General features: G+C 39.0%; 1 protein-coding gene across 1 annotated transcript in view; it reads left to right on the top strand.

The window, feature by feature from the left end:
• Window positions 1–16228, top strand: part of GALM (galactose mutarotase) — a 63955-nt gene that overhangs the window by 12643 nt on the left and 35084 nt on the right. Inside the window, exons 2-3 of the mRNA XM_037807304.1 lie at window positions 2346–2500; window positions 6461–6667. Coding sequence (XP_037663232.1) covers window positions 2346–2500; window positions 6461–6667 — 362 coding nt within the window. The remainder of the gene's footprint in view (window positions 1–2345; window positions 2501–6460; window positions 6668–16228) is intronic.

The following is a 16228-nucleotide window of genomic DNA, read 5'->3' as shown; positions in this document are numbered from 1 at the left end:
GAAGGGCCCAGCAGTGCTTCTTTTGATTATCCAGTGTAAGGGGCTTTACAGCCACAGCTTCTGGGAGGGAGGTGGGAGTGGGTGGAGAGCTCCCCCTGGCCTGTGCCAGGGAAGGTCAATCGTCCAAGAAAGCCCTGCACTTTCCAAATACTGTTATGCTTGAGAGCATGGACTCAGGAGCCAGACTACCCGGGTTAACATCCTGGTTCTGCCACTTACTATCTGTGCATTGGAGGCAGGCTCCTCAACCTTTCTGTCCTCAGTCTTCTCAGCTGTAAATCAAAGTGGCTGAGACTTAGGCAGTGCTTAGTAAGTATTAGTTATTATGATTAGTCCATGGGTAGGACTCTGAGGAACCTGCAGACTAGCAAGGAAGTGAACCAGGGAAGGCCTGGGAGAGAGAGGTTAAGAAGCTAGTGCACCCAACCAGGTGAGGAATGCAAGCCTGTGACCTGTAACTGGACTGCTTGGTTCAGGGACTGTATCCTGAGAGCCCCTCCAGCCTCAGTAAAAATAGTTTCAGACGCCTGAACTGCATTCCCTGCAGACTACTGATCCATAGTAATACCTCAGGAGAGGGACTGGAATTAATTCTGAGGGTGACCGAGTGAAAATAGAGTAGAATGTTACTTTGGTGATAATACAAAAACGAACTACCCCCAAACCTCAATATCTTCCATCATAAACTAGAGTAAAAGATTATAGTGTATTGTAATATGCACTTGCGCAAAGTTGTAAGTACAAGGGTACAAGGAAGTTCATCACTAATTGCCTTTTATAGCAAAAAAAACCAACGATGGTTTATGCTCATCAATACACTATGTGGCCATCGTGTCTAGCAACATGGGAGCTCTTAAGACATTTGATAAATGAAAAAATTAGTTACAAAACAATACATAGAGTGTGATCCTCTTTATATAGAATGTGTGTGTGTGTGCTTGTATGTAGCTAATTCAAAGAAAAAACGAAGTATAAACACCAAACTGTTACCAGTGATTACCATTGAGAGGGAGGTGAGGGGTGAGGTGAAAAAGGGTTTTCATGTTTTATTTTTATCAGGGTTGCTGGATTTAGCAAATAAAAAACAGGATGCCTAGTTAATCTGAATTTCATCTAAACAACATATACCTTTTCAGTATAAGTATGGCCACATAATATATGTATATATTAATAATAATATATCCATATAAATAATAAGATTTTAATTATTATTTTTGGACGTAATTTAAAAATAAAAATAAGGGACACTGTTACACTAAAAAATTATCCAATGTTTAGCTGAAATTCAGATTTAACTGGACATCCTATATTTCATCTGACTATATTACTTTATATAGTTCTGGATTATGTAATGCTCTTAAAGGATATTTGCATGTATAAATTGTATGATTTTTTTTAATTCCAAAGAGAAAAAAGGATAAAAGGGTTTCCTCTCAAGACTGTTCAAAAGTATAGTTTTTTTTCTTTCAACATATCTTTTTTTTAAAATTCAGTGTTATTGAGATATATTCACATACCATACAATCATCATGGTGTGCAATCAGCTATTCACAGTACCATCATATGGTTGTGCATTCATCACCCCAATCTATTTTTGAACATTTTCCTTACACCAGGAAGAATCAGAATAAGAATAAAAAATGAAAAAGTAGAAAACACACCCAAATCATCCCCCCCATTCCACACTATTTTTCATTTAGTTTTTGTCCCCATTTTTCTACTCATCCATCCGTACATTGGATAAAGGGAGTGCAATCCACAAGGTTTTCACAATCACACTGTCACCCTTGTAATCTACATTGTTATACAATCGTCTTCAAGAGTCAAGGCTACTGAGTTGGAGTTTGGTAGTTTCAGGTATTTACTTCTAGCTATTCCAATACATTAAAACCTAAAAAGTGTTATCTATATAGTGTGTAAGAATGTCCACCAGAGTGACCTCTCAACTCCAAAAGTATAGTTTTTAGTTAAGCAAATTGATTGACCTAATAAAAAAGATTACAAGCAGCATGTACACTAAGATCCCAGTTCTGTAAAAAGAAAAAAAAAGCACATGTATGCATGTGCTAAGAGTAGAAGGATATAACATAAGGATGTTAACAATGGTTCTCTCTAGCGATGAGATTCAGGATGATTTAAGTTTATACTTTGTGCTTTATAAAGTCCTTAAAAATTGTTTTACAATAAACATGAATTACTTTTGGAAGAGGAAAAGGACACTATTTTTCTGTGCTTCCATGAGGCACAGGTTGCTGCTTGCAGCATCCCTCAGATCAGCGTGGTAGGGTGAGCTCACCTTTGCTTTGAAGTTGTAAAACCTGTGCTATTATCCCACGTCCTTGCAGGGTACCTCCAGAAGCAGCCTTACTTTGGAGCAGTGGTTGGGAGGACAGCCAACCGGACTGCCAAGGGGACATTCGTATTGGATGGGAAGGAGTACAAGCTGGCCATCAACAATGGGCCCAACAGTCTGCACGGAGGACTTAGAGGGTTTGATAAGGTGGGTCAGAGCATTTGGCAGAGTTCACACCTGGCACACTTCACAAAACACCCTCAAGCATGCCTTCTGTTTGCCAGGCACAAGCCTAGGTCCTAGAGCAATTGCAGTGTGGGAAGGGGATGCTTGGCTTAGGGGAGCAGAGGTGATGGCTCGTGTTCCAGGGCCCATGCTTCTCAAGTTCGTCTGGCTGTCTCCAGGAAAGGACTTAGGAAAGACAGGCAACAACTTTTTCAGTATTGAGTTTGGGAAGCCAGGTTGACCTGAGGCACAACAGCAAAGTGGATTAATAATCATACCTACTGCTTACTGTACAAGGCTTGCGCATGCAGTATCTGTAACCCTTACTAGATTCCTGTATTATCACCAAATGAGAAACCCGAGGCTCCAAAGGACCACACAACTCCTAAGTGAGACAGCCCGGTCTGCCTGGCTTAAAGCCTCCTTCCTACACTACAGGTGCTGGTGTCCTCCAAGACGGCCACAGATGTTGCTGATCCAACACGTTTCCCTTTACGTGCCACTGTTTCTTGTCAGATAAAGCCCCTTCCCCCTGCAGTGTAGGCCGCAGCCAGGCCTGCCCTTCCACTGAAGTGTCTCATCTCTTAACATTACCTCAGATTTGCCCCAATTCCCCATTTCCAAATTAAAACACCCATTTCCCACGTGAATCCCTGGAAGATAAGGTTAGGAAAGCAAACCGCTTCTCCCTGAGGTAGGAACACCCGGTATCCTGCTTCTTAGCCCCGTGGGAGCCAGGGGTAACCCTGATGACTTGAAAGAGATAATTTTGATAGTTGACGTTCCTTTAAATTACACCATCCAGTTTATTTCCCAGAGAAGAGCCAGAGAAGACAGGAACACATATGGTAGCTGAGGGCCACAATTTCTTCTTTTCTGCCTCTGACTGCCACTTCTCCTGTTGAAGAAATTGATCACCCTCTGTTTCCTCTCTCCCACCAACTTCCTGTCTGTGGCCAAGAATGAAACTGTCCCATCGGTTCCTCTTTCTTCAATGATGAGACTCCTCCTGCTAGAGAGAGCAGAAAGGCAGGAGGTAGAGTCTGCTCTGCCAGAATCAAGTCAGAGGGACCGCAGGCTACGCCAGGTCCATTGGCAAACCCCAACCAGAGGAAGTAAGGTCCACCTCTGTTCTGGGCAGGGGTCTTCAGAGGAGCTTCAGAACAGCACCCCATTCTAGCGTGTTCCTGCTCCCTCTGTTCCACAGTGCTATTTTCTATCGTGATGCTTACTATGTATGCCCTTTATGAACATAGCAAAATAGCGAGTGTGCATATCCTTCAATTCAGCGTGCCTGCTGAGCGCCTTCTGTGTACCAGGGAGCATAAAAGGGCTGGGGATTCCAAACCGAATGAGGCACAGAAAGGTCCCTGCCCTCCTGAGGTTCACAGTATAGCGAGGGGGACAGACCCTAGTTAAATAACTGGGATAGGTCGGCCATAGCATGCCCAGTAATACGGATGCCAACAGTGTGCTGTAGCAACTGGATAGGAACAGATGAATTGCAACTGGGAAAGTGCAACTGGGAACTGCCCTTGAAGAAAGGATAGCATTTCATTCAATTTGTGGACGTTGGAGAGAATGGTTGTGCAATGGCCCAGAAAGGGGTGAAGAAAGACTGAGTGTTATTATGGAGCCACTGAAGGTTTTCCAGCACAGTAACAGGAGCAGCACCACATGAAATTTGTTTTAAGTTATGTTTGATTCCAATGCAGAACCATTTCCCCATCTTCAGTCTTTGAGTTTGCCAGCAGTGTTACCTGATCAATTTTTAAATATTAGAAGGAACATAATACTTGACTTAGTAAATATTTATTGGTTTGGAGGTATGTGTTTTTCTATTTATATCAACACATGTTTTTAAAAGATGAAATTTGAATAACCTGGCAGATTAGAAATGGTGTGGGCAGGTCCAGAGATGCAAATTTCTGGAAATTTGGAAACTACAAGGTCAGGAAAATCCATGAATAGGAATTATAGTTATCTGATAATAACGGTTTATACAAAAATCTTTCCATTGTGTCCTTCCTCTAAAGGAGAAAAACTAGGTAGCAAGTTAAAAACATTTGACTTCAAGTATTTTATGCCTAAAATTCCAAACGCCTAAAATTTCCTATTGGGGGATTTTTTTTTTTTTTCCATTACACTCATAACAGGCTTTATATTTTACATATCCTGAAAGTTCAGCATTTCCAGGAGATAATTACAGTGTGAAATTAATTTTACTAAGGTCAGTGACTTTGTTTTAAATATCAGCTGTAGGTGAAGGCAGAGGCCTCCGTTCCTGCTGGGCTCTCCATCCTGGCAAAGGCAATGTCAGTGAGGGAGAGCTGGGCCCTGCCTGGAGAGGGTGGGCAGAGCCCAGGCTCCCAGGCCATTCCATAGACCCATGGAAGTTATTGTCTTTGGAATGACAGAGTTGAAATTGAACCCTTCTGCTGAAATTGGAGACTCAAACAAAGCATTCCCTGGAGCTAAGTAAGATGTACAGTAAAGTAGCCAAACCATTAGTTTGGGCAGACCTGAGTTTAAATTCTAGCTCTGTCTCTAATTGCATATACAACATTAAACAAGATTTTTTTTCCTTTTAAGCAGTAGGCAGGAAGTATGAAGGGGCTCTGCCCCACTGTCCTGGGAAGCAGGAGGTGGAAGTAGGCAAGTTAACCCCACTACTCTATTTGCTCATCTGCAAAATGAGAGTAATAATATTAGTTAGAGCTGTATGAAATTGCCAGTATTTGACTGTTTTGACCTATGAAAAGGGAAATTTTATTTGATTCAACCAAATCCTTACCTTGCAAGGTGATTTATGTAAAGCACCAGGTCAGTATCTGATGAGCATTTAACAAATTAAGAGATCTCATTCTGCAACAGGCCCTGTCACTAGTGATCCCAGGGCATTGAGATGGTGATTGGGAATCTCTGGCCAAATCATCATCTGATAGTATCGAATCAGGGAATGGGTATAGGCCACACTCCAACCACTTGGTTCACATCTGCTGTCGCTTGCTAGCGGTATGACCTGGAGCAAGTGATGCAGTTTTGGAGCGTCAGGTCTCTCATCATTCATGAGGGTAATGATACCTACTTCAAGAGTGCTGAGACACAGATGAGGTAATGTCTGTGAAATTTCTAGCAAAGTGTCAGGGTTCATAACGGGTACTTGATAAATGTTGATTTCTCTTCTCCATCAGTTTAAGCTTTGGGCCTCCAAGGCACAGTTAAGAGGAACCAGTATGTTAATCCATGACTCCTATTCCTATTTCCTAAAATCTCTTCCAGGAAACTTTTCTTCACATGTCATTTATATAAATCATATTTCCAGAACAAGAAGAAATCTTCAAGAACATTTTTTCAACCCCTTTATTTTATGGAAGAGATTGGTGCTCAAAGTCACACAGTGAGAGCTAGAGACAGACCTGGCCCCCAAATCAGAACTGACTTATGGTCTAGAGCTCCAATGAAACAAGTGGCTTTTTATTTATTTTTAATTCTGCCAAGGGATCATAGAAAACCTCAAAGTGTTTTCTATAAATATTTACATATAGTACCCCCGGAAGAGAGAGTCTGATATTTTGAAGTTATTTTTTAATGCTATTCTGACATTTACCAGAATGGAGCTCTAAGATAAAAACATATTGAAGAAAAATAAATAGGAGCAGAGGAAAATATTGGGTACATATACATATAAATTTAGGGATAAAGAGTATGGGGAATGTGGGTAGGTAAAGAGAAAAATATTTTTTTCTCTCAAAAGCCACTTTTCTGTATAAAATAAAATTTTAGAATGATTAAATCCAGGCTTTTATTCTATTATTCATATACTCCGATGACTGATACAGCCATTTCCCTTCTTGGAATCTGTTGTCTTTAAATATTGAAATGTGGCATTTAGCTTGGGATCAGAATGATTAAAAGCTTTTCAAACACTCTTTGTTCTAGGTCCTTTGGACCCCTCAAGTGCTGTCAAATGGTGTTCAGTTCTCACGCATCAGTCCAGATGGTGAGGAGGGCTACCCTGGAGAGTTGAAAGTCTGGGTGACGTACACACTGGATGGTGGGGAGCTCGTGATCAACTACAGAGCACAGGCCAGTCAGACCACACCAGTCAATCTGACCAACCATTCTTACTTCAACCTGGCAGGCCAGGTGAGTGAACTTGCCTCTTCTCTCCCACTGCAACCCAGGTGCTTTGTGGAATGACCTGGGGCAATGGCTGGAAAGACAAACCCAGTATGGAATTACTCTGGTGATGGAGTCACCGCCATGTGATGAAAAGTATCCAGCAGAGCATCTGGTTCATAGTAGATGCTCAACAAAAGGAAGTTATAGAGGACAGAGTGAGTATATTGCACTGCCGGGAAAACTATTTGTTCCCCACATGCTTCATACAAGTAATTCACTACTTCAGGAACTCGCCCTCATCTAGTTGTAATGTGTGCCTGCACTTGCTTTTCCTTTTCTACTCCTATCCCCCCAAGTTACTTTCTGTTAAGTGCCTTCCATTCTTAGCCCTTTGGAAAAGTGCTTGGCCCAGTTTCTTTCTTGTAGTCCCTTTAGATACACTGCCAGCATCTGTGCACTCCCACTGTGCATCTCACTTCCACTCCTTCCAGAGCTTCTGTGGCTGGTCATGCCCTGCACAGCACAGTGGAGATAGAACTGGACCTGGGTTCTTTAGATTAATAGGCCCATTCTCAATTTCATAGTAATAGTTGCCTACTATTTTTCAGGCACTATTAGAAGAACTTTATCAAGTTGTTGGTAACATTACTAAAATCAACCGGCACAGGGATGGATAACCTCCAGTGGAAGGACACTGAAAATGTCCATGTAGGGGTGGTGTGAGGCCACTGACAACCCCCTTTAAGAACTTGGAGGTGTTCCGCTCTAAACTCCCTCATTCCCTATGAAGGGCAATATTTTAGCTTGTTGAGGAGGCTGTCACCTGAGACTAAGTAAAAAGCTTAGCCAAACTCTAGATTATCTGAAGAACTTGGCACTGTCTCCTGTACTTGAATCATTTTGGCATGATTTCCTACCGCAAGGTGTTGTACCACAAGATCACCCCATAATATCTTGCTTTTTTACACTGTTTTTGCAATTTGCTAATCATCTATTGATTTGTTTGCTAGGCTCTTCTCACATAGTATTAGTTAATTAGTTCTTTTTTTATTTAACTTTTATTTTAATAATTTCAAATTTACAGGACAGTTGCAAAAATAATATAACCAAGACAGAGAACTCCAGTATATGCCCTACCCAGATACCCAGATTTACCAACTTGTAAAATTTTGCCACATTTGTTATATCATTTTGGCTATCATCTATTTTCTAAACTTTGAGAGAAGGTTGCATATATCATGCTCCTTCAACATGGTACTTCCATGTACATTTCCCTAAGAACAATAATCTTTACTTACGTAAACTTATTAAGTACAGTTGTCAGGTTCAAGAAATTTAACATTGATATAAAACATACAGTCTACATTCCATTTCATCGAGTTGTCCCAATAATATCCTTTTGGGATTTTTTGCTCCATTATTAGGTCCAGTCCAGGATAATAAAATGCATTTAATTGTCATTATCTTTTTAGTCTCTTTTTTTTCAAATTGTGGAAACATATTCAACATTAACTTTCCCATCTCAGACACTCCCAAGCATACAATTCAGGGGGATTAATCACATTTACAGTGCTGTGCTGCCCTCAACACCACCCATTACCAAAACTTTTCCATCACCCCAAACAGAAAACCTGCAACCATTATGCAATAACTCCCCGTTCCCCCTCCCCCTCTACCGGTAACCTGTATGCCACTTTCTATCTCTATGAATTCATATATTCTAGTTATTTCATTTAAGTGGAAACAATATCTGTCCTTTTGTACCAAACTTATTTCACTAAAATGATGTCTTCAGCATTCATCCGTGTTGTAGCATGTGTCGGAACTTCATTCCTTGTTTATGGCTGAATAATATCCCATTGTATGTATATAACACATTTTGTTGATCCAGTCTGTTGATGAATATTTGAGTTGTTTCTGCCTTTAGACTATTATGAATAATGCTGATATGAACACTGATGTACAAATATCTGTTCAAGTTCCTGCTTTCAGTTCTTTGGGGTATATACCTAGAAGTAGAATTGCCAGATTATATGGGTAATTCTATGTTTAACATTTTGAGGAATTGCCAAACTTTTCCACAGGGCTGCACCATTTTACATACTCCCCAACAATGTACTAGGGCTCCTATTTCTCTACAGCCTTGTCAACATTTGTTATTTTCCCTTTTTTTTTTTTTTTAATAATAGCCATTCTAGTGGGTGTGAGGTGCTATCACATTGTGGTTTTAATTTGCATTTCCCTAATGACTAATGATGTTGAATATTTTTTAATGTATTTAGTGGCCATTTGCCTATCTTCTTTGGAGAAATATCTATTCAAGTCTTTTGCCATTTTTTAATTGGGTTTTTTGTCTTTTTGTTGTTCAGTTGTAGGAGTTCTTTTTATATTCTGGATATTAAACACTTATATGATTTCCAAATATTTTCTCCCAGCCATAGTTGTGTTTGCACTTTCTTAATGATGTCCTTTATTGCACAAAAGTTTTTAATTTTGATAAAGTCTCATTTGTGTCCTTTTCCTTTTGCTGCTTATGCTTTTGGTGCCTAAAACAAGGTCCTGAAGCTATTTCTCTATATTTTCTTCTGAGTTTTATAGTTTTAGCTCTTATATTTATGTTGTTGATCCATTTGAGTTAATTTTTATATAAGGTGTGTGATGGGGTCCCACTTTCATTCTTTTGCCTGTGGAGATCCAGTTTTCCCAGCACCATTTATTGAAGAGACTGTTCTTTCTCCATTGAGTAGACATGGCATCTTTGTCAAAAATCAGTTGGCCTTAAAAGGGTAAAGGACAATACTGACTGCGTTTTAAAACTTCAAATTCCATGTGAGACCAAGGGAAGAGATGTTTAGTTGGTGCAAGATCTGTATTTCCTAAACAATTTAACTCATACAGTTTGTTCAAATACCATAATTACATGGAACTTTAATAGAAAGTGAGACTTGGTAGGTTTGCATAGGTTAGTGTGAAATAGAGACACATCCCAAAGTAATTTGGGCAGCGAATAAAAATATATAAGCAGGGCCCCCCTGAGGAGCTGGGGGAAAATGCAGAGGTGTTGGGCTTCCTCACCTGTATTGTTCCTGATGTTCTCACAAACATTGAGGACTGGTGGTTTGATGTGCCGAGCCCTCTATCATGGGACTTGCCCTTATGAAGTGCATCACTGCAAAGGAGAGGCTAAACCTGCTTGTAATTGTGCCTAAGAGTGTCCCCTTGAGTACCTCTTTGTTGCTCGGATGTGGCCCTCTCTCTCTAGCTAATCCAACTTGGCAGGTGAAATCACTGCCTTTCCCCCATGTGGGACCTGACTCCCAGGGGTGTAAATCTCCCTGGCAACAAGGGATGTGACTCCTGGGGATGAATCTGGACCTGGCATCATGGGGTTGAGAACATCTTCTTGACCAAAAGGGGGATACAAAATGAAACAAAAAGTGTCAGTGGCTGAGAGATTCCAGTAGAGCCAAGAGGTCACTCTGGTGAGCATTCTTGTGCACTATAAAGATAACACTTTTTAGGTTTTAATGCACTGGAATAGCTAGAAGTAAATACCTGAAACTATCAAACTGCAACCCAGTAGCCTTGACTCTTGAAGACGATTGTATAACAATGTAGATTACAAGGGTTGACAGTGTGATTGTGAAAGCCTTGTGGATCACACTCCCTTTATCCAATGTGTGGATGGATGAGTAGAGAAATAGGGACAAAAACTAAATTAAAAATAGGGTGGGATGAGGGGGTGATTTGGGTGTTCTTTTTTACTTTTAGTTTTTATTCTTATTTTCACTTTTTCGGGTACAAGGGAAATGTTCAAAAAATAGATTGGGGTGATGAATGCACAACTGTATGATGGTACTGTGAACAATTGATTGTTCACTTTGGATGATTGTGTGGTGTGTGAATATATCTCAATTAAATTGAATTTAAAAAATAGAAGAGAGCAACTGTAAGCCAAAATTAGAATGAAAACTTCTCTTCTGAGCCTCACAAATCTTCCTTCAATTTCATAGACTTCATCTTGAACCCTTTTCCCCCAAATTTAAACTGAAAGTTGCGAATAAACTCAGGTCTTTTAAAGTTGAAAAAAAAAAAAACAATCAGTTGGCCTTAGATGTGTGGGTTTATTTCTGAACTCTTCTGTCATATTTGTCTATATATCTGTCCTTGTGCTAGAACCACACTGTTTTGATTACTGTAGCTTTTTTAAAAATTTATTTTCATGCATAAAATACCAGATTCCCATATGCCACCTTATTATTAACACCTTGCATTGATGTGGTACCTTTGTTACAATTGATGAAAACACATTTTTATAATGTTACTATTAACTATAGTCCATGGTTTAACTTAGGATTTACTGTGTTGTACAGTTCCATGGATATTTTTTAAATTTTTATTCTATTGTCATATATACAACCTAATATTTCCCCCTTTAAATCACAAATACATAATTAAATGCTCTTAATTACATTCACAGTGTTGAGCTACCATTACCACCATCTATTACCAAAATTTTTCCATCATCTCAGATAGAAACTCTGTACATTGTAAGCCCTAACTCCCTATTCCCTACCTTCATCCCATCAGTAATTACTGTGACTTTGTAATAAGTTTTGAAATGGGGAAGTTTGAATCCTGCAACTTTATTCTTCTTTTCCAAGATGATTTTGGCTATTCAGCATCCCTTGCCCTTCCAGGTGAATTTGATGATTTCTTTGCATTTCTGCAAGGAAGGCTATTGTAATTTTGATTGAGATTGCATTGAATCAGTAAATTGCTTTGGGTAGTATTGACATCTTTTTTTTTTATTGCATTTTACTGAGATATATTCGCATAACATACAATCGTTCAAGGTATACAATCAGTTGTTCATAGTTGTGCATTGATCACTACAATCAATCGTTGAACATTTTCATTACTCCAAAAAATAAGATAAAAATTAGAATAGAAAAGAACATCCAAAACATGACATCTTAATGATATTAAGTCTTCCAACCCAAGAGCATGGAATACCTTTCCATTTATTTAGGTCTTCAATTTCTTTCCATAATGATTTGTAGTTTTCCATGTACAAGTTCTTTATATCCTTGATTAAATTTATTCACAGATATTTTATTCTTTTAGTTGCTATAGTAAATGGAATTTTTTTCTTGATTTCCTTTTCAGATTTTTCATTGTTGTTGTATAAAACCACCGCTGATTTTTGTGTGTTCATCTTGTACCTTGCCACTTTGCTGAGTTCATTTATTAGAACTAGTAGCTTTCTTGTAGATTCTTTGGATTTTCTATATATAAAACTGTATCATCTGAGAATAGAGATAATTTTACTTCTTCCTTTCCAATTTCTTGTCTGTTTGCTCTGGCTAGAACTTCCAGCACAATGTTGAATAGCAATGGTAAAAGTGGACATCCTTGTCTTGTTCCTGATCTTAAAGGGAAAGCTTTCAGTCTTTCACCTTGAACATGGTAGCTGTGGGTTTTCCATATATGTCCTTTATCATGCTGAGGAGTTCCCTTCTGTTCCTAATTTTGTAAGTGTTTTTATCAAGAAAGGGTGCAGGATTTTATCATATGCTTTTTCTGCATTGAGAAGATCCTACAGGGTTTTTCCCCTCTTCATTCTATTAATATGGTGATTATATTAATTCATTTTCTTATGTTGAACCACCCTTGCATTCTTGGGTTAAATCCTACATGATTGTGGTGTATAATCCTTTTAATGTGCTACTGAATTTCATTTGCTAGTATTTTGTTGAGGATTTTTGCATCTATATTCATAAGAGATATTGCTCTGTAATTGCTTTTCTTGTGATATCTTTATAAGGCTTTGGTATTAGGGTGATACTAGCCTCATAGAATGAGTTAGTAAGGGCTTCCTCCCCTTCAGATTTTTGGAGGAATTTGAGCAAGATTGGTGTTAACTGTTCATTGAATGTTTGGTCAAGTCACGAGTGAAGCCATCTGGTCCTGGGCTTTTCTTTGTTGGGAGGTTTTTGATGACTGATGCAGTTAACTGGCTCTTATAAGTTCTTCCTTTAAAAAGAAGAAGGATGGTTCTTAACTTTCATTCCACATCTTCAGAGATTTTCACTATCCTTCTTGAGGTCTTAAAAACAAAACAGTAAACAATACATTAAAAATGCTCAACCATAAGACACTGCAATAATCTGCCTTAAGATCCCACATTGTAAAATAAGTTCAGAATGAAATTTGACAGAAATAGAACAAAATATTAATGATGTTGTATAGGTAGTGGATTATGGTGATTTTTTTACTACTTTTCAGTATTTTTCTATAATTAAGACATCCCATTTTAGAATAGGAGAGATCTAAAAGGATAAGTTCAGAACTAGAAAGAGAAAATTATTCATGAAGTATTACATCTGCTAATATTTTCACTAAAGGAGACAACACAGGAATATAGGGTTCATTAAGGCCCTTTTTATTCACCTGGCAGGAGTATCCTCTTGACCAAGATTTTCCTTTCCCATCCAACAAGGACTGGGAGTGACAGGAATTTCTGAAAACTTCCAGAGATTGAATAGTTTCCCAGATCACAGACCCCACCCAGAAAAGTGCTGTGTAATGTCCCTTCCTTGTACTATCTTAGGAAATACAGCTAGAGTGCATAGACACTAGCTTTCAGGGTTGAGGGTGTATGGGGATCACCACTGGCCTTTGGGGCATTCGAGTAGGAGTGGACAGCCACCTGGCCCCGGGCCAAGACCTCTGTATCTCCAGAACATCGCTTGCCTTGCTCCAGGAAGCATTATCATCTCTCTCAAATGTTCCCCAGGAAAATAGCTCAAACCTTGATATTAAAAGGCCAGCTTATCTTATATTTTTTCATTTTTTGCTTTTTAAACTTAATAGGCAGTATTTTTGTACTACTTGGGGCCCGAGCATTAACGACTCTTCATTTCTGCATTGTATGAGTGTTGCAGGTGTTGGGGGAGGGTAGAATTGTGTTTTTCAAAGAATGGAAAAGATGTATAGGTTATAGGTTGGGTTTGGGTTTTTGTTTTTGTTTTGTTTTGTTTTGGTTGTTCTCTCCTGTGCCTAACATAAAACTGGGAGAACATGTTTTTTAACTGAAACTAAAGAGGTATGAAAGCAGGCCGGGAGGGATTTGAGATGAAAAGCAAAAGCTGTGGTTCAGGTATGACCAGGTAAATATGTCATCAAGGGCCCAGTGTCTTTCGTCTTTCCTTTCTGCTTCCTCAGTATTTTGGCTTTTGTCTTCAGCTGGAACTGTCATGGTCATGAAGATGGCTGCCATAGCTCCAGGAATCACCTCCAGATACAGAAAAGGACGTATTCCTTTCTGCATATATCTAAGTTTCCCATTTTAAGAACAAGCAAAATCTTTCCTAGAAGCCACCCAGCAGACTTTCCTCACATTTCATTAGCCAGAAGTATGTTCCATGTCCGGCCTTATCCAATCACCAGTGTTCTAGTTTGCTAACACTGCCGGGATGCAAAACACCAGAAATGGATTGGCTTTTATAAAGGGGGTTTATTTGGTTACACAGTTACAGTCTTAAGGCCATAAAGTGTCCAAGGTAACGCATCAACAAAGGGTACCTTCACTGGAGGATGGCCAATGGCGCCTGGAAAACCTCTGTTAGCTGGGAAGGCATGTGGCTGGCGTCTGCTCCAAGTTCTGGTTTCAAAATGGCTTGCTCTTGGAGCATTTGTCCTCTCTCAGCTTCTCCAGAGCAAAAATCTGCTTTCAACAGCCATCTGCAAACTGTCTCTCATCTGCAGCTACACTCTCAGCTTCTGTGCATTCTTCAAAGTGTCCCTCTTGGCTGTAGCTCCTCTTCAGAATGTTACTCTCAGCTGCACTGGGTTCCTTCTGTTTGTCAGCTCATTTATATGGCTCCAGTGATTTAATTTAGACCCACCTTGAATGGGTGGGGTAACACCTCCATGGAAATTATCCAATCAGAGTCATCACCCATAGTTGGGTGGGGCACATCTCCACGGAAACACTCAAAAAATTACAGTCTAATCAACACTGATAAGTCTGCCCACACAAGATTACATCAAAGATAATGGCCTTTTGGGGGACATATTACATTCAAACCGGCACAACCAGCAAGGGAAATAGACTGCCATGACTGGTGTAGACCAATGAAAATTTGTCCTCCAGGTCTTGGGAGTCCCCTTCCCTAAATATATGGCCTAGCATGAGATGAATAAACAAATCAGGATTCTGCCAGAAGGAAGGAAGGGTGCTGAAATGGCTAGCAATGGCTTTTGGGTAGTAACCATTACTGTCTGTTATGTCCTGCTAGAGCTGATAAGTCCTGAAATAAGCACTGTGGTAGTGGCAGTTCACAAAAAAAGTCTTTAAAGCCCCTTGCAGGCCATAATGGGCTCTATGAATTGTTACTGTTATAGAAGTAGTAATAGCCAAGGAAAGTCAACCAAAACAAACTGAACTCAGAGATAAGCCTCCGGGTCTATTTGCCAAGTTTTTTTTTTTTTTTTTTTTTTCGTTTTAGTGCTTTGTTTTTATTTACTTTATATACTTTTTCAGTTTGTAATATAAAAGCTGCATGAGCACAAGAAATTTATACATAGTTTTATGTTTGTACATCTTTAAGTAACATTATAATGAAAATAATTTAAATCAACACCTGATAATAGAAAATTTTTCCTTAAAAGAGAACTCTAACAAGCACAACACAATTACCAAACTAAACAAATTAAAGCAGAAAAAGTAACAGGGAAATTTCATTTATGAATATTGATACAAAAAAATCCCAGATAAAATTATCAAACAATTACACATTACAAGAATAATACATCAACTGAGGTTTATTCCAATAAGGCAAGAATGATTCAATATTAGGAAATCTATTAACATATTATTAATAGATGACAAGAGAAAAATATGATTATCTTCACAGATGGTAAAAGCAAGTAATAAGATTTCATATTCATTCTTGGGAAAACTCTTGATAAAATAGAAATAGGTACATACTTTTTTTTTTTTTTCTTATCTTCATTTTATTGAGATATATTCACATACCACGCAGTCATACAAAACAAATCGTACTTTTGATTGTTCACAGTACCATTACATAGTTGTACATTCATCACCTAAATCAATCCCTGACACCTTCATTAGCACACACACAAAAATAACAAGAATAATAATTAGAGTGAAAAAGAGCAATTGAAGTAAAAAACAACACTGGGTACCTTTGTCTGTTTCTTTCCTTCCCCTATTTTTCTACTCATCCATCCATAAACTAGACAAAGTGGAGTGTGGTCCTTATGGCTTTCCCAATCCCATTGTCACCCCTCATAAGCTACATTTTTATACAACTGTCTTCGAGATTCATGGGTTCTGGGTTGTAGTTTGATAGTTTCAGGTATCCACCACCAGCTACCCCAATTCTTTAGAACCTAAAAAGGGTTGTCTAAAGTGTGCGTAAGAGTGCCCACCAGAGTGACCTCTCGGCTCCTTTTGGAATCTCTCTGCTACTGAAGCTTATTTCATTTCCTTTCACATCCCCCTTTTGGTCAAGAAGATGTTCTCCATCCCACGATGCCAGGTCTACATTCCTC

Source organism: Choloepus didactylus, chromosome 17, assembly GCF_015220235.1.
Source record: "Choloepus didactylus isolate mChoDid1 chromosome 17, mChoDid1.pri, whole genome shotgun sequence".
NCBI lineage: Eukaryota > Metazoa > Chordata > Mammalia > Pilosa > Megalonychidae > Choloepus > Choloepus didactylus.
Note: the sequence above shows the minus strand (reverse complement) of the source record. Positions and strands in the feature narration are given on the sequence as shown.